At 36.4% G+C, this 25541-nt stretch overlaps 1 protein-coding gene across 1 annotated transcript in view; it reads right to left on the reverse strand.

The window, feature by feature from the left end:
• ccdc171 (coiled-coil domain containing 171) overlaps positions 1–25541 on the reverse strand; it is a 157308-nt gene that overhangs the window by 22267 nt on the left and 109500 nt on the right. Inside the window, exons 23-24 of the mRNA XM_088627030.1 lie at positions 8607–8738; positions 1447–1599 (exon numbers count right to left, since the gene is read on the reverse strand). Coding sequence (XP_088483156.1) covers positions 1447–1599; positions 8607–8738 — 285 coding nt within the window. The remainder of the gene's footprint in view (positions 1–1446; positions 1600–8606; positions 8739–25541) is intronic.

The following is a 25541-nucleotide window of genomic DNA, read 5'->3' on the forward strand; positions in this document are numbered from 1 at the left end:
TTGGAAAAATCTTTCCTCAACTGTGATAGTGGTAATCCCTTATCAGGACTGTGCCCCACTAAATACTGAATATGCCAAATTGGCAATAGGTGAGCTGTAGTTTCAGAGTGCAATAGTGATCCCTTAAATCCTTGCAGGCACTTACTGTACAAGCAGGATTGTCCTGAGGCTGCTGCTGTAGCTGAAAAAGCAGTGAATGGCCCAGCAAGAACATTATAGAGAACATTAATGCATGCCTTCAGTTTCCTCAGGTCAGTCTGGAATTATAGTGGTGAACTGGTAATGTCCAAATCATGGGCTTCAAAATGAAAAAAAATGGCCTACAGTATAAACAAAAAAAGGGGCTTAATACAACCATTAGTTCATGATGTCATTGAAAGTGGGGAATAATCAAAGTACAAAAAAAACAAACAAACCAGACACAACAAGTCAGATTTGAACCTGGTGGCTCTCTGGTGGATTGAAGGCCAGTGAATTTAACTGATGTGGCTCCTAGCCTTCTCCTTCCATATCTTTCAATAAAAAAAGCAATTAGCACAAGCCCTTACTGTCACTTTTGGGCACCTCAGCAGCAGGATTAGCCACACTGCATTTCTCACTTAAGGTCCCAGTGGGATTGTGCTGCTGTCAAACGCTGTATCCGGCAAGGTACAGTATGTGTGAACAAAGTGGCACGCTGCCTCTCTGAGATCACATTCTCCTAAATGCGAAAGACTCATTTCCCCCAAGGACATCCAGCCTGACTTCTTCTCCCACTGGATTCAAGTATACGAACAACAGCAATTAAGTGATATAAGCAGAACATCAAATTTGCTGATGGAGAAAATACAGTAACTTCAAGATGTTGTGAGAAGTATGTCCAGGGGACTGCCTGGTAACCTAACCTTTCTGTTTGAAGATTTTTCTTTGACAGAAACCTGGAGTCAAACACAGTAAAACAAATGCAAACGCATATTCCAGCGCTACAAAGAAATCTTCACTATATAAATTAAATTAAAAGATGCTTGTGCTGTAATTCGTTAGCACACTGGGTTTTGCTCTTAATCAGTTACTGTACTGTGGACTCAATATATGATATGTGATATTTTATTTTAGTTTGCACTGCATTTCTTGCCTCTCTTTAAGATTCCTCTTTAAAACAAACAGGTCTATTGCCTTACATAACTCCATCACAGATGACAACTGCATTGCCAGATTCTCATATCTTACACAATACATTTTTGGAGTAAGTTAAGGAACTTCAAGAAACAAACAACTGGCATTTCATTTCTAATTAATCAGGGAAGATTAAACAAACAAAATGGAACCAAGACACCCAGTTGGACTGTAGTAAGAAAGTTGACATTCTTATTTTAAAATGAAAACCACAGTTTTACAATGCGCTTGTTGACAACTGAAAAAAAAGAGATACTTCAATTTGTATTTGCTAGAGAGTAGAATGCTTACTGGAAGAAAGTCTTGGTTTTCCCGTAGACAGGCATGCTGCAGCTCAGCTTTCAGGGCAGCAATGTGGTTCTTGTGCGAGGAGATTTCAGACTCCAGCATGGCCATCTTGGAACAGGCCATCTGGTATAAATCCATAAAACTAGAAATGAAGCTCTAAAATGGAGAGAGAATTGAAAATGAATTAATCAAATGAAACACAAGGGAACCATTAGCACTGTCTCTTTTATTACAAACAAGGGTCCCAGGGTGCTGCAAATTCATGCTAGAAAGCTGAGACTGGAAATAGTGAAAAAAATAGCAATAAGATAACAGGTTTTCACAATCAACAAAAGAAAAAGAGATAGGTTTTTAGGCATTTCCCTGAGAATCATAATATAATGCATTGTCCTGGAACAGGTTTTACTATTACAAAGTTATTTTTTGCTAGTGCTTATTTTATTAAATAAAAAAAACACATATTAGCAGGGTACGTAAGTATTACTGCAGAAGACATACAAGCTGCCATAGTTGGTCTCAAGGATCCCAAGCCAGGCTTTGAGGAATCATCTGAAGCCCACTTTAATCACTTCCAGGAAGCTATTCCACGCATATAGGAATAATTTTTGGGTAAATTGTGAATCATTGCAAATTTATTGTGGGTGAAAATAACTCAGATGATGTTCTGAGACCCAATCACCTGATAGTATGCATATACTGTACGTCTGTGCCAAATTTTCAATATGCACCTCAGAACTTTCCATTTAAGTTCTACGGCAGGAGACTCTGGGGAAATGTCATGGGAAACAGTATCAGTAAGGTATCACTTGTGGTGCCAGGGTTATACCAAAATGCATGGATTATTAAAGAGAAATTCTGCTAGGACTTTGGACAAATCTCAGGTAAAGACGAAAATCTGTTAGTGTTTTAGCACATGTGATGACACTCCCTGTTTGCAATGAGATTGAAAATAATTAATGTCAAGCACTTTTTAAGGAGAGGGTAAGTCATGTGCTGGGAAGTACATTTATTATACCAATAAGGATTACACCATAGACAATTTGCTGTGCCGTTTGACCATTACAGACCAGTACCAGTAAAAATGTGTCAAGAAAGGAGACCATACTAATGTCTTGACCAGGCCACTTCCTGAATGGCTCTACTATATTGAGAGCTATGCAGGTTGGAGAGCCCCAGGTTAGTTTGGGGTGCCGTTTGCCACGGTCACAACTAATATGAATTCTGACACTTCCCTTTTGTCTATAATAAAGAAGTAAAGCAGTTTAGGGATTCAATTCAGGTATACCAGTCCAGGCAGAACTGGAACATACAATGACCTAAGAGGTCAGATGTAGTGGAATGGGAACAGAAAATTGATGCTGACAATCCCAAGCCACATATACCGAATCTCTTTTGTTTAAGTGGGAATTACAAACAGGAAGAGATCTCTGAGAAAGATGCCCAAACATGGTAACAAAATATTGTGCTAGCAGCCAGCTCAAGAAAAACATAACTCTCTCCCTCTCTCTCTCATCCTCCGGAGCTGAAGACAAAAGACACTATGATTGAGTTCCTCCTTCCTACCAACCAAGTCTCATGCAATCCTGGCTTGCTCTTAGAGGACTGAAGCATAAGTAGTCAAGAGCACTAAAAAGATCAGAAGTGAATTTAGGGACAAAGGGCTGTGTTTTTATATAGGTGAAAAGATTTATTTACTTTTAGTACCCACTAGGCAGGGTTTTTATCTCCTGGGCTGCATTATCTGGTTTAGAGAAACAGTTCTCATAATTCTGCTTCAGGTTTTGAGAGCAGACAATCCTGTAGAGGGTATTTTATCAGAGAATAAGAACGGTTACCAATGAGAAAAGACCACTCAGCCTATCTAGACCTTTCAGGAAATACATAGAAGCCAGCATTAGCTCTCTAAACTCCTACTGTGTGTCTCAGTAATTAGCATTAAGGTTGGTCTGTCTTTGAGGGGATGAAGAAGGGTATCCTCAGGAAGTGTACCTTTGGGCTGTAGGAGGCCTGGTCTCAGGCACTGACTAACTGTTAATTGTTCTAAATATTTTAAGTTTACACTACATAACACTAACCAAAGTAAAATGTGATATGCTTAACTGGTTTTCATCTCTGACTAGAGGTGGCATTGCATCTTTTAATTTGGTGTATATACAACAACTCTAAGATGTATGACCACAACCAGTTTGTAACAGTAATATAGCATATATTAATGATGTCAGGATTCATAAAAAATATTAACTTGTCCTAACTCTAGGGTTAGAGTTAAGGTTAGGGGTACAGTATAAGTAAAACTATGGTGAGGATCAGGGAATAGAAGTAATCAATATGAGAGGCTATCACGTATATCTGTCTATTCATACTTCATTAATTTATATTTTTTTATAAACAGTATTCACAACCCCAAATCTAAAAGGTTACCTAAATGTTTATTTCCAGTTAATAAAAAAGATACTTCTTGACTGTAAAATACTGGCCAGGAAACAAATCAATCTATCCACTACAGAAGAACTGACTGGGCATATAGTCTACAGGAGGGGCAGTCAACCTTGGCTTCCATTCTTTGTCATTAGGACTCTGAACCTTCCAATACATTAATTACTGAATTGATTCTTAATTGCTTAAATATCCCAGGTGCTGAAGTTAATGCCAATAATTAAGGATTCCCTGGATCAAAAAACGGATCCACTGTGTAATGGAATGGAAATGTCCAGTTTGACGACCCTTCATCAGCTGTGAGGATGAGGATGAGGATCCCTGACTACAGCTGCGTGCAGATTCATAACCAATTAGCAATACTGTGGTATTTCTTTGTAACTTCCATTTTGTTGAATACAAAGTCTAAACAACTATAGCTGAAAGTGTGTGTGTAATTTTTATAACATAACATTCAAATAAATGAAGAATTTCAAGAGAGAAGGAACAGATACAGAAATTAAGATGCATGCAAGTAGATGGAACATGGGATTGAAAATCATAATTTTAGTGAACTGCATATTGATTTTTAAAGAAAACTCAAACGATTATCTAAAGATTTACGCTTTATATAAAATACATATGCCAAAACTATCTGTAATAGTTCTGATATTGCTCGCAAAGCTGAAAACATTAAAAATGTAAAAATTATTGTATATCATGTAATTTTTCAATTCATCTACAGTACGTGACCCTGGCTTTTTTTTGTGAGTGGCTGTGATCCTTTCAATGCTTAAGCTTGATTTTTTTGTGCACATCTGAAGATTATTCACTTTCTTTTTCACAAAGAGATTCACATTTTAATTTTCAGATATCACACCCAGTTACGGAGACTAAACTAGAGTTTGGATGTCAAAGCTTGGAGAAGGGTAACTAAATAGCATATACAGTACTTTTTTTTACACAGTTTCATTATGTGGAGCAGTTAAGATAATTATTTTTGATTGTGAACCACAGCCCTACCTTTACAAGTCAGAATCCCACAATATTAACTGCGACTGTTCAGATGAAAACATTTTGGTCTAAGGAATACATTTTCTTAATATGCATTACATTAGTCTTAAAATACATTTTATTGTAATAGGTTAAAAATCTCTTATTTTTCTAAAATCCCATCTAAAATTTACTACAATTAACTTAAATCCCAATTCAAAACAAAGACAAAGCATTTCTTCCCCAAAGAAAGAGCAAAGGCTCTTCACATTTAAAAATAAAGGCGAACATACAAACACAGCCTCTCACTTTCATTTTTACTAAGTTTTTTGCTGCCGTTAACAAAAACAAAACAGAACTCGCATTTCACAGAAATTCAGAGATATGCTAATGGTGTTAAAGTTATATGACCTTAAAGGACAAAATTGCTTATTTTCTCTTTCCATAAATTTTATACCTCTTTCATTCACATTATCGGGAACTTGCATATTCATGGGTGTGCGTTTCTCTCTAACTGCTGTCACTTAAATTGCCATGCAGAACAGGGCGAATGAGGGTCAGAAGATGTCAGCAGCATCAATCGGGGGAACTTCATCAGTCTTTATTTCCAGGCATTATGCAAGAAAACTGACATTAAGAGAGCTTTAACTGACAGCAAATGGAATCAATCAGCAAATCACTAGGCCATAATAAACTTCTGACTGTGAAGGTAACCCTTTCCTGCCTAGGCCTTCAGACAACATTCTGCGTCACTCAAAACTGAATTACCTTTTCAAAACCTAAAAGGCTGATCAACTGCCCATGGGTTTGTTGACAATTAAAACTCCCAGCATCAAATGAATACATGAATCACAATCAAAGGTGACTGAATAACTCCAAACACAAACATGTTTCCAGGGGATTTGTTGTAGAATATCATGGAACTTCTTTCAAAATTAAAAGATGGATCTGACTACATTATTTTCCTCAGGCAGCATAAATACTTTCATGCTGATTTCATAAAGATTCCTGTAATACCTATATCTCTACCACAACAAAATAAAGGGGTCATTTAATTGAAAAATACAGAATTTAGGAAGATTGTTTTAACATGAACATTGAGTTTTAAGTAATACAAAAGGTCAGCATGATGCTTTGAAGGCATGTATAATTATGGATGTTTTATGTTTTTAAAACACTTTTTTAATAGGGTACTCCTTTAAATATGCCATGATTTTTCCATTTCTAAAACTGCCAGAAAAGAAAATTACTCAATAAAATTGACCAAAACAGTTGATATCAAAAGCAATGAAAAAAAAACATATAGACCTTAATCCAGGGATACCAAAATAAATTGTAGATGATTCCAGATATTAGTGGAAATGGTACTTTTTATCCTCATGGTTCAGCCCTTTCACTGAAATTAAAACTGAACCAGCTGTCTGAAAAAAAGGCATTACATATGCTTGGATAACCTTGAATCATTCTGAAAGAAATACTATTTTTTAAACTGGTGAAAACTAGATGTGCAATTACATACAATGTATGAGTCTTGAATCTATCCCCATTTAAATAATCAGGTGAGTGAAGAGATTATATTTTTTATTCCAATGTACAGTGGATATAAAAAGTCTACACACCCTTATTGAAATTGCAGGTTTTTTTTTTACGTAAAGCCAAAAATCAAGATAAATCATGTCAGAGATTTTTCCATCTTTAATGTGACCTTGCAACAAACAAAATTCAAGAGAAAAATAACACCCTACAACACCCTGGTTACATAAGTGTGCATACCCTTTTATAATGGGGGCTGTAGCTGTGTTCAGAGTTAACCAATCACTTTCGAAATCATGTCAGCAAGTACACCTTACAAGTGATTCTGATTAACCCCAAATAAAATCAGCTGTTCCTGTAGGATTTCCTTGAAAATGTCATGGTTGCATCCTACTGGGATAGCGATAGTCCGCAAGGAGCTGACAAAACATCTACAGGATTTTATTGTTGAAAGGTACCAATCAGGAGAGGGTTATAAAACAATATCAAAGGCCATGGAGCACTGTGAAGATTATCATCAATAAGTGGAGAAAATGTGGCACAACAGGGACATTGCCAAGATCAGGACGACCCTCCAAAGTTGATGACAGGACAAGGAGAAAACTTATCAGGGAGCCTACCAAGAGGCCTACAACAACATTAAAGGAGCTGCAGGAATTCCTGGCAGGTACTGGTCACTCCTTGCATGTGACAACAATCTCCAGTTTTCTCCATATGTCTGGGCTATGGGGTAAGGTGGCAAGACAGAAGCCATTTCTCACAAAAAAGAACATCCAAACCCATCTAAATTTAGCAACAAAGATACATTCAATCACCCCAAACCATGTGGGAAAATGTCTTATGGTCTGATGAGACAAAGGTTGAGCTTTTTGGCCTTGATTCTTAAAGATATGTTTGGCGCAAAGACAACACAGCTCATCATCCAAAGAACACCATACCGACTGTGAAGCATTGATTTCTGGCTTTATATCACAAAAACCTGCAAATTCAATAAGGGTGTGTAGACTTCTTATATCCACTGCATATGAGTGTGCATGTATGCCTAGATTTAATGAAAGACGTGCCATATAGGCTTCATGTAAATGTTAAACTTAAGAGAAGTGTTCAGCATTACAAAAAACATTAAATGGCTTTAAATGGTTAGTTGAAAATAGAACTGTAAAATCCCTTTTTAAAGCTGAGCACGTCAAACAATTGTCGAAGGTTCTTCTCCAATTTCCTCTGCTGTCTTTAATGCAGCTCATTCTTTGTTAATTTCCCAGCTTGTTAAATTATTTCAGTTCAAGAAGATCTCCGAGTCTTACATGGTTTCTTTCCATGAACGCTCAGAAGTCTGACAGCTGATATGGGTAGACAGACATATAACTGTGACATAGATTTGGTGTCTCCTCTGACTTACAGTTAAAACTCACACACAATTTCACACGCTTAAACTCTTAAACATTTTAACAATCTAGTCACTTCTTTAGTCAGCCATGCTTAATTGGAGATATGGGATATTAAATGCTGTTGTGGCATCTACTGTATGTATAAGGGGTTTAAGCTACTACCTTCAGTCATTTACATAACCAGTCTTGAGAGGACTAGTATAGATAGACATTTATTTGCGTTCCCATGCTTTCGTTTTTTTGCATAGAATACAAAAATATTTTTACGCTCATAAGCAACAAGAGACTACACAGCATAACAGCAAATGTATCCATTATCAGAAAGCCTGGCAACAGTCACAACAACCTGGAATGTATTCCAGAAGCACAGGGGCACAAAGGGAGATCACACCCTGAATGGGATGCCAGTCCATCACACACATACACATGCACAAGCACACTGGGAAGTTTTTGAGTCCCCTAATCTAACCAGCCTGTCTTTGCAACTTGCGAATAAACAGAAACACCCAATAAACCCCACAGAAAAACAGGTACAGCATGCAGATTCCACATAAAAGGTATTCTGGTCTGGAACCAAATCCAGGACCTTGAGCTGGGAAGCAGCAGTGATTAAGGTCGCACTACCTTGCCATCAGCATAATAACTTCCTTTGTAATTTGATGGGTGTTTCTGGCCACTTCATGGAGCTTCTTCATCCTTAACTGGGTCCATTGTTAGTCACAGAAACAATCTAAAGTTTCTATAAGCAGGCTCTTATACAAAGACAATTACTCACTGACAACCACAACAACCACAAAGAGTAATATTTTGAAACAGCAATGACTAAATTCCAACCTGACATGCTGCCACTTCTGGCCCACCCATCAGTCTCTCGGATCCTGTTATGTCCTGTTGCACTCTGGGTACCTGTAAGGTGAAGTCATCCCTGGTTGCAGCCGCCCATGACAGAGAGATGCGTTCTTTGACCTAAAGGAAGAGAAAACAACATCAATGGTAATTCCCCTTCAAACACATTAACTGGGAGGAACTGGGTCCCTTTGAGCCTGCTGAGTGGACTTGCATTGATCGCAAGACCTGAAATCCATGAATAAATTTAGGACTAATTGATTTTTTTTTTTGCTGCAAATAAATCTCTAATTCTGAGCAGCAGCAGTGAATGCTAAAGAGGGAAAGTGGCTTTCCTTTAACTGAAATTAAAAAAAAGAACAAAAACATCTCAAAATATTTTTCAAGCTTCCCCTGGTCACCCCTCACACCATCCTGCCTTATTCTATGATGTAGTTTCATCATATTGAGAACTTGACAAGAGTCAATACCAAACAAAAAGGTCCACCTTGAGCTGTATTATGAAGCAAACAAACAGAATGCTCTGTATTGGGGAGTTCAGCTACAGCCCCAGAATTTAACCCTTTAGGTCCAAAGGATTTCAGCTATCTTTTAATTGCTTTCAGTGGGGATTCTAATAATGGTTTGGGGGGATAATAGCTTCAGATCTGCATTGTACAGTATATACTAGGGCGTCTTTTTTTACTTTCTTTTTTGTTTCAGGAAAAATATTGACACTATCGAAAGAAAAGATGGAAAAATCTGTTTCAAAGCTCATGTGACTGGTAAGGTATTTTATGAAGAAAAAATAATAATTCAGTCACAAATTATTTTAGGTACAGGTTTAGAAGTTACTGTAACTGTGCTAGGTTTTGAGTCTCGTGACTACTTTGGGGTCAGAAAGTCTCCAAAAAGTATCATTTTGGTATCTCTACCCCCCATAAACAGCATGGAAACAAAAATCATTGAAAAACTGGATACAAATCAGAAAAGGCTTTGCTTGAAAAGAACAACCACCTTTGAAGGGTTTGGCCATTTCTATAATAAGACATTGCTGCTTCAGTGTAAATCAGAGTCATTACCTGGACATGCATGCAGGTTTAAATTAATTGCATATTTAAAGCAAGGTATAATTCAGATCCAAATAGCATGTACATGAAAAACTACATTAAATTAAAAATAAAAATAAAAAATGTGCACATTCAATAATTTAACTATACTATGAATGTTTTAAAAAGGCAAAAATTTGGTCACACTATTGTCTTAGTGAGTATGCACACTTCTTCACCTGCCTACACAGTTAATGCACATCTAAGGTACAAGACTATTTTAATTGCACAAGGGAGTGAAGTTCACAGTAAAGGCAAGTTACATACAGTAATTGTTGCTCACAGCAGCTAGCCTACAGATGTTAGAACATGTTTAAATTCTCACTGAAAATTGCTCTTTGCACTCATTAAATGTGTTAAAACGATTGACAGAAAATGTTAATTTTTTTTCCCATTTTCAGTTAATATGCAGCACCTATAACTTATGAACTTGTATGTTCTTGTATAGTGTGAGTCCAGCTGAACAAGCAGGTTGTTTTACACCTTCAGGATTCCTGTGATTTGACTTCACCGCATCAACCTTGGCATTTCAGTATCACAGTGCCACCTACTGGACAAAATGCCCCATCAAGAACTCAATGATACTGCATCGCGTATCAAAAAGAGTTGAGAGAAGTAGCAGGCATGTGTAAACATGCTTCTCACTACTCCAAATATATGATCACAAGCTTTGATCTTCCTGAATACAGATTAGGATGCTGGTGCATATGTCTATTCAGCAATTGGATGAAGTAACAGGACATGAAAGGTGAAGTTGCTCTAGCTACTAAAAACCATCACTAAGTTACCAGTTATCATGCTGTAGGAACTGCAATTTTTTCTGTATACCTGTGTGTGGAAATCAATCGCCAGACCTACACTGGTGCAGTATCAGAAAATGTGCACATGATTTTCAATCTAAATTTTGACAATCATTTTTTTCTTGTGTGTGTAGCACTTGTTGTTTAATATGTGTTTGATGGATGACTTAATGATAACATGACACGACCTTAAGTCTGTAAATAAACCATTGTCCCCAGTGCCCCCTGCTTAAAAATCTTGGTAACTTCAAAAAGACAATCAGAACACAAAATAATTCAGATTTGAAAATCATAAAGACCCAAGTTTACAGTATCTCGTTAACTTTGTGTGATAATCAGGAAGTTCAGTTCTTTACATTACATTGCCTTTTCTTTAAATATTTTCAAATATGCAAAACTATACTGTATGTTTTTAAGAACTGACTCACTTCTTGTTTCAAAGCGGTTTTTGAGCTGCTGAATGGTACAATAACAATATCATTTTAAAATTCTAGAATGTAAATTTTGTTGTGTTTATAAATGGAACTTTGACAAGAACTATTAAACAGTTTTTTAAAAATATGTTTAATTAAATAAAAAATAGTGATAAGGGTGGCACAGTGATTAGCATTGCTGCCTTGCAGCACAGGGGCCCTGGGTTCAGTTCCAGACTTGGGGTGCTATCTGCATGAAGTTTGTATGTTACCTCCAAGTTCACCGGGTTTTCCCCAGATGCTCTGGTTTCCTCCCACAGTCCAAGCACATTCTGACAGGTTAATTGGCTTCTGGGAAAACTGTCCCTGGTGCGAGTAGCTGTGTTTTGTGTCTGTGTGCCCTGTAATGCACTGGCATCCCATCCAGGGTGTACCCTGCCTCGCGCCTGTTGCTTGCCAAGATAGGCTCTGGTTCTACTGTGACCCTAAATCGGATAAAGCGGTTACAAAATGGATGGATGGTTTAAGTGACAGCTGTATCTTACATCTATCTACAGATTCTGTACAGTTGCTACTGGACTTATCCTGGTGAGGGTCACAGCAAGATGGAAGGCTACCCCAGACGTACAGTATAGGGCATAATGCAGGGCTGCTTCTCCACAACCGCCCACCCCCCCTAGTGGGATGCTAGGCTAACTGCAAGGCCATAGAAGAAAGGACAATTTAGTATGGCCTACCCTGAATTTGTTTGTGAGGTTGGAAGAATATGGAGTGCCTGGAAAAAACCCACAGGGGAAACAAGCACTAGAGCTGTGAGGCAGTACTACCTATCATGCCACTGCTTTCCCAACTGTAACACATTTATTTTACTTAACATGATGAGGATCCAGTTCATCTACTTAACATTATGAGAATGTTCTTTTTCATCATATACAAAAACATTTCTTACAGACAAAAACAGCAATCCATAGTTAACCTTGCGTTTCAGGCAATATTTGCTCAACAGACATTCTATGTAGTCTCAAATGTTTCAGAATCCCAGTTTTTTTAAACTCCTATGTCCATGTTATAGACAAAGTGGAGATGGTGCCTGAGTATTTGAAGTTGACTACACCAACCATTTCATCTTTTCCTACACACATATAATAGATACCAATAAATAGAACTGTTAGAATTTTACTTACAGTACAATTGACTTTCTGATATAGGTGATCAACATATGTCAGGGGTTCATTGGTGACCTTCCATCTTGCTTAGTGCACCTCTTTAGTGCTCTAAATATGACACAAAAGCAACTGAATTCCCAAGACTGCATGAATATTTACATCTACAGCTGAAAGGCATCATGAGTAAATTGGCATTCATGTTTTGGCGTGTTCATTTCAATGCTAAAACAAGAATTCTGTTGTAGAATTGATAGTTTTCAATTATTTGCTGAAAATTATGTATCTAAATGTTTTTCCTTTGCCATAATCAGGACAGTATCTCCAAAAAGCCAAGTAAAACACTTGAACGTACAAGCCTGTTACATTTTCTTACAGTTTGTTCTGTTGTTTGCGTTGTATGAATTCCCCTTCAGGTTCCACATCTGTCATTCTTATTCTGTGGTACTGAACTGAGATGCTGCCTCATTAAAATTACTGTACTAGAAAGGGCAAATTAATATATTATCACACAACACTTTGAGAGACAGACACCGTGCAATCAAACAACACAAAATGTGTAGTGGAGCAGCTGACGAGAGCTAGGTTTGAGGCGATCAGAGGGGCAGCAGCTGTGTCTCAGTGTCACATTGTATTGAGAGAGGTATGAATCACACAACAGATGTTTAATGTCAAGGCTGCTCTATCAAGCCAAGCAAACATGCTTGCATTCAGTACACAGTATAATTTATTACTTTCCATCCTGGAATCTGTCAGCTGAATGGAACAATTTTCCTAAATTAAAGGGATCCAAATCTGCATCTTAGATGGGCTTTCATCACCAGATCTACAGTGATATTTGTAAGATTCAAAGTCTACAATACAGATACAAATAGTAGAAATCAGTGAGTGTGTGATTGTAAAGTATTTCATCTAAGATAAAAGAATGCACATTTCAGGAAGGAAAAAGAATTATTACCACCACATAAAAGTGAGCATACCTTTACTTACTGCTTTATGGCAGTAATTTTCAACAGTGTTATTTATTTGCACTGTAACTACTGTCTTTATTTCAAAATAGAACTCCTTGTGTTTTTTGAGCACTTTGATACAGGTGATGCTCCTTTTAATTATGTGACTTTGGTCTATGGGGTTGATTTTGGATTTCTCAAGTTTGGTTGAGGATGTTTTGTCAATATCTACAGTCAACAAACATCTAAAGATCACTGTTCTGTGATCTAATTTTTATGACTTTGCAGGGTATTTCAAATTAGGGGTCCATGTGCGGTCAAGTTGACCTGCAAAAACTCTGTCAAAGTGTGTGCAGAAAACTGCTTGGATGGTATAGCACCATTATTAAACAATATATAGCACACATATAGAAATGTTTCATCTAAAAGAATGGCTTAAATTGTAGAAAAGGTGCAATTAAAAAAGTTGGTACGTCAGAGAATATTCTTTAGGCTCTTTTTTTTCTCTTTTCCACAAGCCCAGGCAGATAAAAGGAAACACTCATGTGGATTAAAGTGCTCAGAATTTATCAACATCAAACCACCAGAGTTTTGCCTTCTACATTTTTGAAACACAGTCAATAGATCTAAATATTTTACTGCACCCTGGCCGATTTATTGTTTGATGTTTAAAAACTTGCGCAGAATCAAAGAAAATTCATTAAATTTGAGCCCCCGAATGAGCCACTATCAGCTTTGAAAGTCTAGTTTAACCGGGATATTGATAATTCTCTTTCTTCTGTGACAAAAGTCACCAGGGAGGCTGGTGGTGTCGGAATACAAAAGCACATTGCCAATAATGCCAGAGAACAATGTATACTCCATGTAGGTAAAGAAGGGAATAAAAATCCACCGCTGACACCAAAGCTCTAGAGCTGCCAATACCCTTCAGGAAAAAAAAGAAAATGTGCCAACACACAAGTGTAAATTAAAATGTATTAATGATAAAGTAAGAAATTAAATTTAAAAAATAAAGTTAAAACAGCAAACTTGTAACATTAATGAGTACCAAAATAAAAGAAAACTGAAGTTCTAAATGATAGTTACTTACTGAGCTCCTGTGTTGGTCATTTAATTACATTCCACATACAGTACATGAGTAAGCTTTAAAGGGTCTCATTCTCTAAATTTCTCATAGTTTAAAATTATTATTGAACAAATGAATATATTTTATTATATCAAGTCCTCAGGCTCCAAAAGGCATATTTTTGCAAATGAGGCAAATAACATCACTATCTCTATTTTTTAAAATAAATGTATGACCATTTTAAAATAAATCAGCTAATGTTCTAAGACTCTAGCAGATAGTACACTTACAGTATTAAAATTCCCTGTGACAAGGATTACAACATTTTTAAATGCTTCCCTTTCTTCTGAAGAGTGAAGTTTTATTACAGAAATCCAGGAAGCATATGAAGCACAGTTTCATTTAACAGCAAGCATCACCATTACATTTGACAAAAATATGACTGATATATATTTAATTCTTGTATCTAATTTCTGGAAATCACAATATTTTAAACAAATACTTTAAACAAACTTCTGGAAATCACAATATTAAAAAAACAAACATAAAGATGATGAAAATGATGTTGACTTTACCTATGCCTTTCCACCTCTTTAATAATTTATTTTTAAATAGCAGTAACTGTGTGATTTGCTGAGGTACAGTCGCTGCAGTAGTAAAAATTTTGAACCTTAAATGCTTGATTTCTAAGTACTTTTAATAAAAACAATTCTACATTTACAAGTGTGAAGAGCAGTACAGATCCAGCCATCTAGAATGTGCAAGGTGTCAGTCGGTATACAGCTGTACGCACCATGGTATCCTGGGAGTAGTGTAAATTCACAGTGGTGGATGTGTGCCACACACTCCGTAATAGTCTTCACCAACTTTAGAAAACTCTGTAGAGGACATTTAGGTTCATTTGATTTGCTGTTGTCCTGTTGTCCACTGACAAAATACGATGATGGGTCGTGTTACATGATAAAGACGTCATTCATTCAATTTAATGACTTTCTGCAAGCCGCTGGCAAGCTTTCAGAGCGGGGGCAGAGAAATGAATGCCAAGTCTCCTCGATTATCATGGATATACAGCATTTCATAAGTCCCTTGACCCATTTTTATTTTAACATTGTTTGTGTCTAAAGAGGAACTTGGATTAAACATCTAAAGTATTAAATATGAAATCACCAAAACACTCATTGTGATACTACCTTTCCTCACAAAAGTCACATTAAAATGAAAGGTTTGATTATTATGAGCAAATTAAACAATATTATTATTTTTGTGTTATATAAACCAAACAAAATATACTGTATGAAATTAAAATACTATTTATTTTAGACAAATTTATAAGTAAAATATTTGACATTAGGGTAACAGCTCACATGAGGTCAACAAGGTTATTATACTTTTACTATTATACTTTTCCCACTATAATTATTTTTAATTTCTCCTACCAAAATGTCAATTTAGTAACATGATTCTATATTAAGTGGATTTAAAAAAGTAGGCTTTCTATGTAGCGGGGTTCAGTCTGGTGAGCAGGGCGCATAAGGTAAAAACAAGAACTGAGTACATAACAAAAATGCCTGTGAATGCTTGCTCCAGTGAAAGTGCATGATGGGACAGGCAAAAAGAAATATGAAAAGAAAAAGAAAACCATAGGCGGGTGTAATCCCCTCCGGGACTGTTAGTGAAAACTCCCCCCTTCCAGGGGTGTCCAGTGTGTCTTTATAGGACTCATCAGCTAGAAACCAAAACAGCTGGGACTACAAAGGCAAGGCATCGCCCTTCTACCAGGGCTCTGCCTCCACACTGGACACGCCCCCATGTAAATTCCACAAAATCTTTTCACTTTTTCTGTTTTCTGTTTTTGTAACGCACCTTGGTCACTGTGACAAATGCTGACCAATACTCCATCACACCCCTCAATCATCCTAATAATGTCAGCATGCCACCTTAGGTTTTCACATTTTAAGAGATCTGTCCCATTCTGATGACCCCCCTTCAGGATCCTAGTTCTTATCCATTAGTCCCCTCTCAGGTCATACTGCCTGGTCATCTTCCTTCTACTCTGGTCTTTCCTTGACTCTGTTCACATGCAAGGTTCTCTTAATGCTCTTCACACTCACTGTCTTCTCACTAACTGAATAGGGGGCTGAGTATTCAAACCCATAAACACCGTGTCATCCATTTCTTTTCCATCATTAATCTTCATATTTTTCAAATCAACTCAACCCTTCAACAATCAACATATCTTGCTATCTTTTTTGACCGATCCTGTTCGGCCAGGGAAGCCACTCAGCAACAGATGCCCATGTCACTGACATGATAGCAGCTAGGGCTGCTGTTTTGATTGTTTCTCTTTTGTTAATCTCAGAGAACATCTGTGTATGCTGATGTTAAGGCACAGAAAATACTTGGTACTCAAATTATGCCATCTAAACTCCCGTCTCTCTCAGCTATGAAGAAAAGATTTGCTGCTCTCCTGCCAAGCAATGCCTGCTCTTTTAAGGTGTTAATGCCTCTATTAGACCTGGCATGACAGGCCAACCCTGTGTTTTGACATCACCCCTTAATCCAGATTTGGCTTGGTAAACAAAATACTACACAGCCCACCTGTCCAGAAACTGTGGCAGCCCTAAATTAAATCTAAGTTGTATCACAGGCCTATAAACCAACTCAAACCATCACCAATGAGAGAACTTTTACAATCAACAATTCACGTGTAAAATCTTAAGACTTTTTCTCAAGGTCTGGAATAATGCCCAATCACAATGCTACCTTAATAACATTTAATTATCAAAATCATTAAATAGTGCATTTAACTTATTGCAGTAGTTAACAAGAAAAAATGTAATTGTTATAAACTATTGAACAACAGCACAGTGCAACCCTTTTCTAACCACTTTTTTAAAGTTTTGCAACCAGGGAAAATGCTTCCCTTATTTTCTTTGCATTTGTAACACCTAAATCACTTGCAACATGATGAAGACAATAAACAGATATTCAATGATATAAAGTAAGTGAAATTAAAAGGGTAAAGGACAGCTTTTAACGTAGGAAAAATTGCAAAGTAACCAATAGTTGCACATTTATTTTTGTCAGTTGTTCTATGCAAAGTGTGGACAATGTTATCTTTAAAGGAAGAGAGATTGATTCAATTTCAATAATCACATCCACAGTATTTTATTTATCGGTTAATAATACAAGAAAACATCCTATGCTCAGCAGGTACTGAGTATGTTCTGCTAAAACTAGCATCTAATGAAGATTGCTGTCAGAAACAACAACAATAAAAAATACTACAAATATATAATACTATAATGTAATTAATAAATTATACTAAAAAATAATTATTTTAATTAGTATTAAATGTAATGATTGTGCCTATTACTTTTTTTAATGATTTTTTTTTCATCATAAAAACTTTATGCAACTCTTAAGTTTGGTTTTCCAATTTTCATTAATGCAATAGCTGCTAATTACAGCAAGTGTTTTTTTCATTACCTGGATTCAATATATACTTTCATACAGTACAACTACCGATTTCTTTCTGTGCGTACATCTCGCCAAATGAGGTGTCTTTCCCTACTGCACTTAAAACAGTAGACAACCATTCTGAGCTTATACACTATTATTTCACGTCTTAGCCAGATTAGCATTACCTAACCTGAAATAAAAATATATTAATAAACCAGATTTGAAAAATACACTGATGAGTTGGAATAAATTCTGTATAAATGTTCTGTATCTTACTGTAGAAACACGTGCATCTGTAATGTTTGTATTTTACCGTAAAAACATCACCAAAAACAGAATGAACCACTTTTGAGTGGTTCATCTTTTAAATACTGTACATGTGTATTACTTTCCTCTAATGGAAATTTAAAAAAGCAATAGTTAAGCTATTGTGTTTACCAGTGGTACTGTATATAGGTTTCACCAAATACAGAAAGCTACAGAATTCCAGTCCTGATGGGTTTTTTTTTATTTTTCAAGTCTCAGGATTATTAAATCTCAAATACGATGGTATCATACTTTTAAATATATCTATCAGTATACTGTAGAGGCTTAAGGATATTGAAATTTAATCAAGCAGTTTTCAAAACTAATTTTAATTAAAAATAAAAAACAACCATTCCAAGATAATCTGAAAACTAAAAAAATCTGAGATCCAGTACTGCAACACTAGCCACATCATTCTTTTTCTTCCTCTGTAATATCATAAAAGGCTCTCATAAATAATGTTAAAAAATATTGTTTATCTTGAAAATCTTTTTGCATTTAAGTGCCCATACTGTGAGTAAAGACCAAGTAAAAGAAATGTACTTGTTTATTTCATCAAGAAGGATTTCAAGACATTCACCTCATCCAATATTGAATTGCGGCACCCACCTGGGGTTACAAGAGGTAGCTACTTTGTGCCATCAGCCTCACTGCACAGCAACATCAGAGATCCGAAGTGAGAAATTGTTTCACTAATTGAATTAAAGGGTACCTTTATTTATATAGGACAGCTTTTGCAGCCCCTGAATGGAAATTAGCCAGGATTCCAAGGTTAATAGCCCTATTCTTTTGAACAGTGACAAATAGTCAGGACCGTGGTTAACATCTTATCTGAAGTAGAGCACTCACTACAGCACAGTGTCCTTGGTGACCATACTCGGGCATTAGTTTGGAAATTTTGATCTTTCTTTTGTTTGTTTCCTTGGAGGTCTGCCATCCTGGTACTGACCAGGCCTAGCTTTTCTTAGTGTGTGAAATCTTACGAGTCAAACAACAATGTGGTACTAAAACGTTGATGGTGGTAAGTAAAGGTTAATTCCATGCTGAAAAGCAGAAAGAAGAAACACACATTTTTGGGTGTTGAGCCAAGGCTCAGCAGTTCTTTCACTTTTTAGCATGGAATATACAGTAGTAATGCTGCTTCATAAGATACTGTCAGGATAAAGAAATCACTGTCCTTTTGTGTGTCACATATTAAAAGTAAAGAAAGTAATGTACTGGACAACTCAGATGTTTATTATTTTTATGTAAACCTAAAAGATCTAATGTTTAAAATCCTGGAAAGACTTTACTGTAACATGAAACTTAATAATAATTATAATAATACATGTATAGTATACTGTATGAATGAATAGAGTTAGTATTGATGTACTAGTATTTATAATTCATTGTTCTGTATTTTATAAAATATATTTTATATTTTGGTAAATGTTAAGATAACAGAGTCATTATTTTCTCTCATAGTAAAACGTCTAACATTATTACGGCAGATGACTGACATGGTTTAATCATTGTTCTCCATTATTTCAGTGCAGTAAAAGAAAACTACAGTTTGGCCCTATTGGTTGGTTGCCAGCTGCCTGTTCTAATTTATCAATCTAGTAACCACTACAACCAGTGAAAACAGCAGTAATTCATGTGTTGCCAACAGACGTTGCCCCTGTGTTCAAGGGTAAACCCTAAATATGTAAACAAGCTGTACACATGGAGGGCTCACTCTTAGTCTCTGACATAGGACAGTGAGAGCTGTGGTCAGCTAACAGTATGACACATTAATACACAATTCAAGTTTTGTGGACAAATCACCAATTTCTAAATCATACTCAGGAAAATATTGGGAAGCTGTATCTGAGAGCTAAGCCTTCTTGATGCAATGTCAAATGCAAAAAAAATATACAAGAGATTCTTTGTATGCAAATTCTAGGGGTTAAAACAAGTGTGATTTAATTGTACAGTAAAAAAACACTTGGGCCAATATCCAAATTAACATATTTTGTTCGCCTAAATAGCAGCAGAGAATGATGGGTGCATAGGCAAATTTATTCACTGGTAACTCTGCTACAAGAATAGATAAATACTAATATACAAAAAGATTTAAGTGTGTTGGACAGTGCCATTCAAAATTATTCAGTCCCTTCCTTTGTTTTGGAATAAGTATATACTTTTATGTATCTTTTATTTTATTTAAAACCTGAATGCTCAAAACTGAAGGCTCAAACTCAAACTGAAGGGTAAGATAACTATAATACAAATCAGAAAAATGAAAGAGAAAACCCTGTAATACCTTAATTGTATAACTATTCAGACTGAACTCAATATTTGGTGGTAGCACCTTTGGCACCAATTACAGCCTTTATGGGTAAGTCTCTACCAACTTTGCACACAGGCTTAATGTACTGTAACTATTTGCCCATTCTTCACAGCAGATTTGCTAACACTCAAATTGTTTGAGGATTGATTATGGACAATGGTTTTCAAGCTTTCCCACAGATTCTCAATATGGTTCAAGTCTGGATTTTGACTGGGCCACTCAAGGATATTTACTTCCTGATTCTTAAGTCTCTCCACTGTCGCTTTGGACTTGTGATTTGAATCACTGTACTTCTTAAAGTGGAATTTTCCCCCCAGTTTTAGGTCTTTAGCAGACTTAAACAAGTTAACCTCTAGATTTTGTCTTTATTTTCCCCTGTTAATCTTTTTTCAATGTTAAGAAATTTTCCAGTCTCTTCTAAGAAGAATCACTCCTCATAGCAATATGCTGCTACCACTATGCTTGTCTATAAGGATGGTGTTGACTGGGACATGTTCTATGTTGGGTCTGACCAAATTTAACACGGCATTTCGATCAAAAAGTTTCAATTTGGTCACATCTGATCGTGATTTTGTTTTATGGTGTACACATTACAGATGACCTCACTCAGTCCCTCAATACCACCTCCCTAGACAAGAAAGCACAGCAGGGTCTCTATTTCCTGCAGCGACTGAGGATGGCAAACCTTCCCCCACCCATTCTTACCACTTTCTACAGAAGCACCACTGAGAGCACCTTGACCAGCTGTATCACTGTTTGGTTTGGGAATTGCAACGCTTCAAACCACAAGACCCTACAATAATTGTGGAAACAGCTGAAAAGATCATTGGAGCCTCCCTCCCTTCCATTTCTATCACCTATCACGCTGCTTACACAGGGCCTCCAGTATGGTAGATGACCCCTCCCAGCCCTCCCATAAACTCTTTGCTCTCCTACCATCTGGGAAAAGATATCTTAGTGTATGGGCTAGCTCCACCAGACTCTGTACAGCTTCTTCCCACAGGATGTCAGGTTCCTCAACACCCCGGAATCTGTTTGTACCCACTCCAATTCCAAAAACAGGGTTTAAATCCCCCCAGCGTGTTGTGTATATTGTTGTATATTATGTATTGTCTTGTAATTTGCACTATCTGCACTTTGCACTATGTGTATCCTGTCAGTCAGTGTCCTGTCTGTCCTGCCTGTATTTGCACCTTGGACCAGGAGGAACAATATTTCGTTCCACTGTATACTTGTACAGTATATGACTGGAATGACAAATAAGCGTGAACTCAAACTTTGCTGTGAACTTTAAGACAGCTTATTTTTAGTAATGGCCTCCTTCTTGCCATCCTTCCATAGTTTTGTTAAGTGTTCTGAAGTGTTGAATGCTGTACATTTTCTCCCATCTCAGCCATTCAACTCTGAAGCACTTTCAAAGCTGTCATTGGCCTCACAGAGACATCCCTCACCCATTTCCTCCTTGCCCAGCTGCTCACTTTGGAGGGGCAGCCTGATCTACGCAGTGCCTGTGTGTGCAATGCAAACTCAACTTCTTGATGATCAAGTAAACTGTTCAGGGACTTTTACATTTTTTTGTACCCTTGTCTTGTCCTTGACTTTATTTGAAAGCTCCTTAACCTTCATGGTGAAGTCTTTGCTCAAAATTCACAACCCGACCAAGGAAGCTCACACCAATATTTTAATTCTGACATCACGAGAACAGCTGTTGTTGTACACACACAGAGGCCACTCAATATTGTGTGTTGTGTTAAGATAATTTTATTTTAATATATAAGTTAATTTATGTATTGATTTACATGGGCAGTGTAGTGGAACACTGGTGAGCATTGCTGCTGAAGCCCTGGATACAATTCCAGACATGTAGTACTATCTGTGCAGAGTTTGTATGTTCTCCCCATAGCACATAGTCTGTGTTTGTCTGTCTGCCCTGTAACCAGTCCAGCGTGTTCCCTGCCTTGCACCCATTGCTTACCAAGACAGGCTCCGGGTTGTTTTTTTGCTTTGAATGTGTAGGTTGTGTATATAACAAATATTAATAGCTACTTTCAAGTAACAGGATCGCAAGCTTTAAAGGAAAATGTGAAAACTGCTATGTCTGAATACCTTTATAAGTAATTGTATATTTTAATGCTTAAATACAGTAATATATTCAATTTCTTTATTTTCTTCCGTAAGAATATGCTATTGGGGAGTAAATGTGAACTTTTTCACTAAGATGGGATCCCTAGCTGTGCCAGTCTCAACTGTGGTCACACTGGCCATATTCTAAACTGTATATTTATAAGTTTGATTAAATCCTGTTATGACTTTATCATTTAAAACACTGAACATTCCTATGTCCCAAGCACATCCGCTTTATTTTACATTTTCTTCCAAATCTTTAAATCTTGGAAATGTGCCTTTACTGCAGTTTATTATTTCATCCAGAAAGAACAGGAAATGTCACTGAGGGAAAAATTGCAGATCCTTTGCTTTCCTTCATTAGCATGTCTTCATTCTCAGAATTTTCACATTTCTGTTTTTTGGGGTCATAATTTTCCAACTGTTCATGTCAAGTCATAAAGAGAGCATATATACAGACCTGATCTTTATGAAGTAGACATGCTGTGCTCATGTAAAGAACTAAAAAATCATTATTTATCAAATAAAGCAATAGTGTTGCTACTTAAATAATGACATGACTGTTGATAAATGACCATTTTTAATAATAGACATCAATCCTTTTTATATATATATGAATTTCTTAAAGTCTCCTTTATAACACAATTTCCATTTTCTTCAAAATGTTGCTTAAAGAAGAGGTCATATGCTGCAATTTTAACTCTGGATATTGTAGATTTATAAACTATTCCTCCACAACCTGACTGAATCATAAATAATGCCAGAGAGCCAATCTCTACATCTGTCAGCTTCAGTAGCTACATACCAAAAGACTGGTGGTTGATCAGAAGTGGTTTCTATTAGCTACACAGGATTCTCTCTAGTGCTGGCCCCTTGCTTTCTGAATAATTAGAAACCCTCAAAGATCTCTGCAGTTGCTAGTGCCGTGTCAGCCGAGGTGCCTGCTGATGGCTGCTGATGGCTAGATTGTTCTATTTCTTCATGTCCGGCAGGTTCTGAACTCAAAATAGTGGCACCTATCTCCCCCTCACATCCTTGCTTCATTCCCAGTGGGCTATCACAGAGAATTACCTTTCAGTGACTGATGAAGGATAAGGCTGAATCTGCTTGCTAGGGGTGAGAAACTTCTATCAATAGCAGACCTGCCTGGCCACCAATTCCCCTGGCCCAAGTCAAATCTGGTGCTTCATTCTGTCAGTGCGTTTCTGATTTGTAATGCTGAATTAAAACACAGAATGAAGACCATTTACTCCTGGCTATCCAACAGAAGCATTCTCTGAAAGCATTCTTTTTCTTATTTGAAGTTAATGATGAAATCACAGCAATTGTTTTTAAATAATATTAAAATAGAAGGGTGCAAAAGCGAGCACTTCTCCAAAAATATATCAATTATGTTCTAAGGAGCTTAAAAACAATGAAAGTGTGAACAAATATAAATTTCATGATTTTACATCAGGATATTTTTTATTAAGAGTACACTCAACCTTTGACTTAATTTTTGGACTTTTAGGTTTACATAAAAATGTTTTTTGGACTATAATTGGACTACTATGAAAATATTGAGCACTGCCTTACATAGAAAAATTATCATAGAAATGATAGCTTGGCATTAAAACGATACAGTATATCAAACCCATAACATGTCTGCATCATAGCAAAGAGAGGTTATAATTGACCTCTGGCTTCAACTTTTAACAATTCACACCTCTGATATGTTCATTGAATCTCCTGAAATGGACCTAAGAAAAATATGTTTATACGGCACTGTATTATGGCAATCACTCAACAAACAGTTTGGAAGACTGTTTTACCCCTCTGAGATGATAATAAAAGGTGAAAAAAAAATATTTTGTAACAGAAAACCCTGGGGGACTATATACATAAGATTTCAATAGGAAGTGCATCTTCTAACTCCTTTATCTAATACAGAGTCATGGGGGAGCATGAGCAGAACCCAGCAAGCAACGGAAGTAAGGCAGCGTACACCCTGAGCGGGACGCCAGTCCTTCGCAGAGCAAACGCACTCACACCAGGGCCAGTTTTTCTAATGTTTCCTGCCTTGCTGCCGCAGCTTGGTGCGTTGGGCTGTGGCACCCCCAGCTGAACTGGATGAAGTGGTTAAAAATTAATGAATGGGTGCTATCACTGTACAAGTATGCAAGACATCATTTAGAACACTGAGGAAAAATTTGGTCTCCACATTACAACTCTTTCTCTTTCTCATAATTCGATTCACTCCCAGGATTTAAAGGAATGCCCTTCTGTGACAGGCTAAAAGAAATGAATAATTTTATAAATTGAAGGAAAGAGGACCTAGTACAAATATTAAAATCAAATGTAAAAACTTACAAGGAAGTGCATTTCAAACTAACAACAAGTTTTTACAAACAGGATTATAGAAGTCTTGAACAAACTACAGTCATATTGTCAAAGATGACACTGAATTATTTCTGAAGTGTCTGGATGAGATCAGATCAAATAGCTACAAGAAAACAAATTAGTTACTTTCACAAGGTGCCTTCTCTTGTTAGATATGTTAAAAAATTACGTTCTTACTAGAGACAATACAATATTACAAAATTATGGAAGAATGTCGATTGATTTATTGACTTACAGTACATATAGGTCCTCTAAACTGTAATATGTCAAACTGCAGGACAAGCAAGATAACATAGAAGATTAGTGCTATAACTTCAAATGCTGATAACTCAAAGAACTCAAGTTTTGGACCAAATTATGTTATGGTTTTGAACCGTAACGCACAATCACAAGAAAATATTTCTGTATGTTCAGCTTAAGACACAGAAATTCTTATTCTATTTCTAATGTACTGCTAACTGTAACATAAAAATATTTTTGTTTTTTAATGAAAGATTGAGCAAACACTATAAAAAATTTTAAAACCAAATTTTTAAATATATAAGGAAAGGCAAACAAAATGTATGCTTTAATTTTTATTGTGCTTTAAATAATCTACATACCCACACTGAAGCAGATTTTGGTCAAAAGGTAACTCTACTGAATGCTCTATATTCTTAGTAAATGAATTGTTGATTGAGATAAACAATTAAAGAAAATATTACAATTAAATTTCTCACTTGTACATTTTAGATACATGAGAAGAAGAGAAAATTAACTCTGCACAGAATCGATTCAATAACTCAACTAATAATTTTAAATGACTGCTGTTCTTAATTATTTCACCTTAAATATGGTGATGTGAGTAATAATAATTGAGAT

The sequence above is a fragment of the Lepisosteus platostomus genome, chromosome 1, assembly GCF_059453375.1.
Source record: "Lepisosteus platostomus isolate fLepPlt1 chromosome 1, fLepPlt1.hap1, whole genome shotgun sequence".
Classification (NCBI taxonomy): domain Eukaryota; kingdom Metazoa; phylum Chordata; class Actinopteri; order Semionotiformes; family Lepisosteidae; genus Lepisosteus; species Lepisosteus platostomus.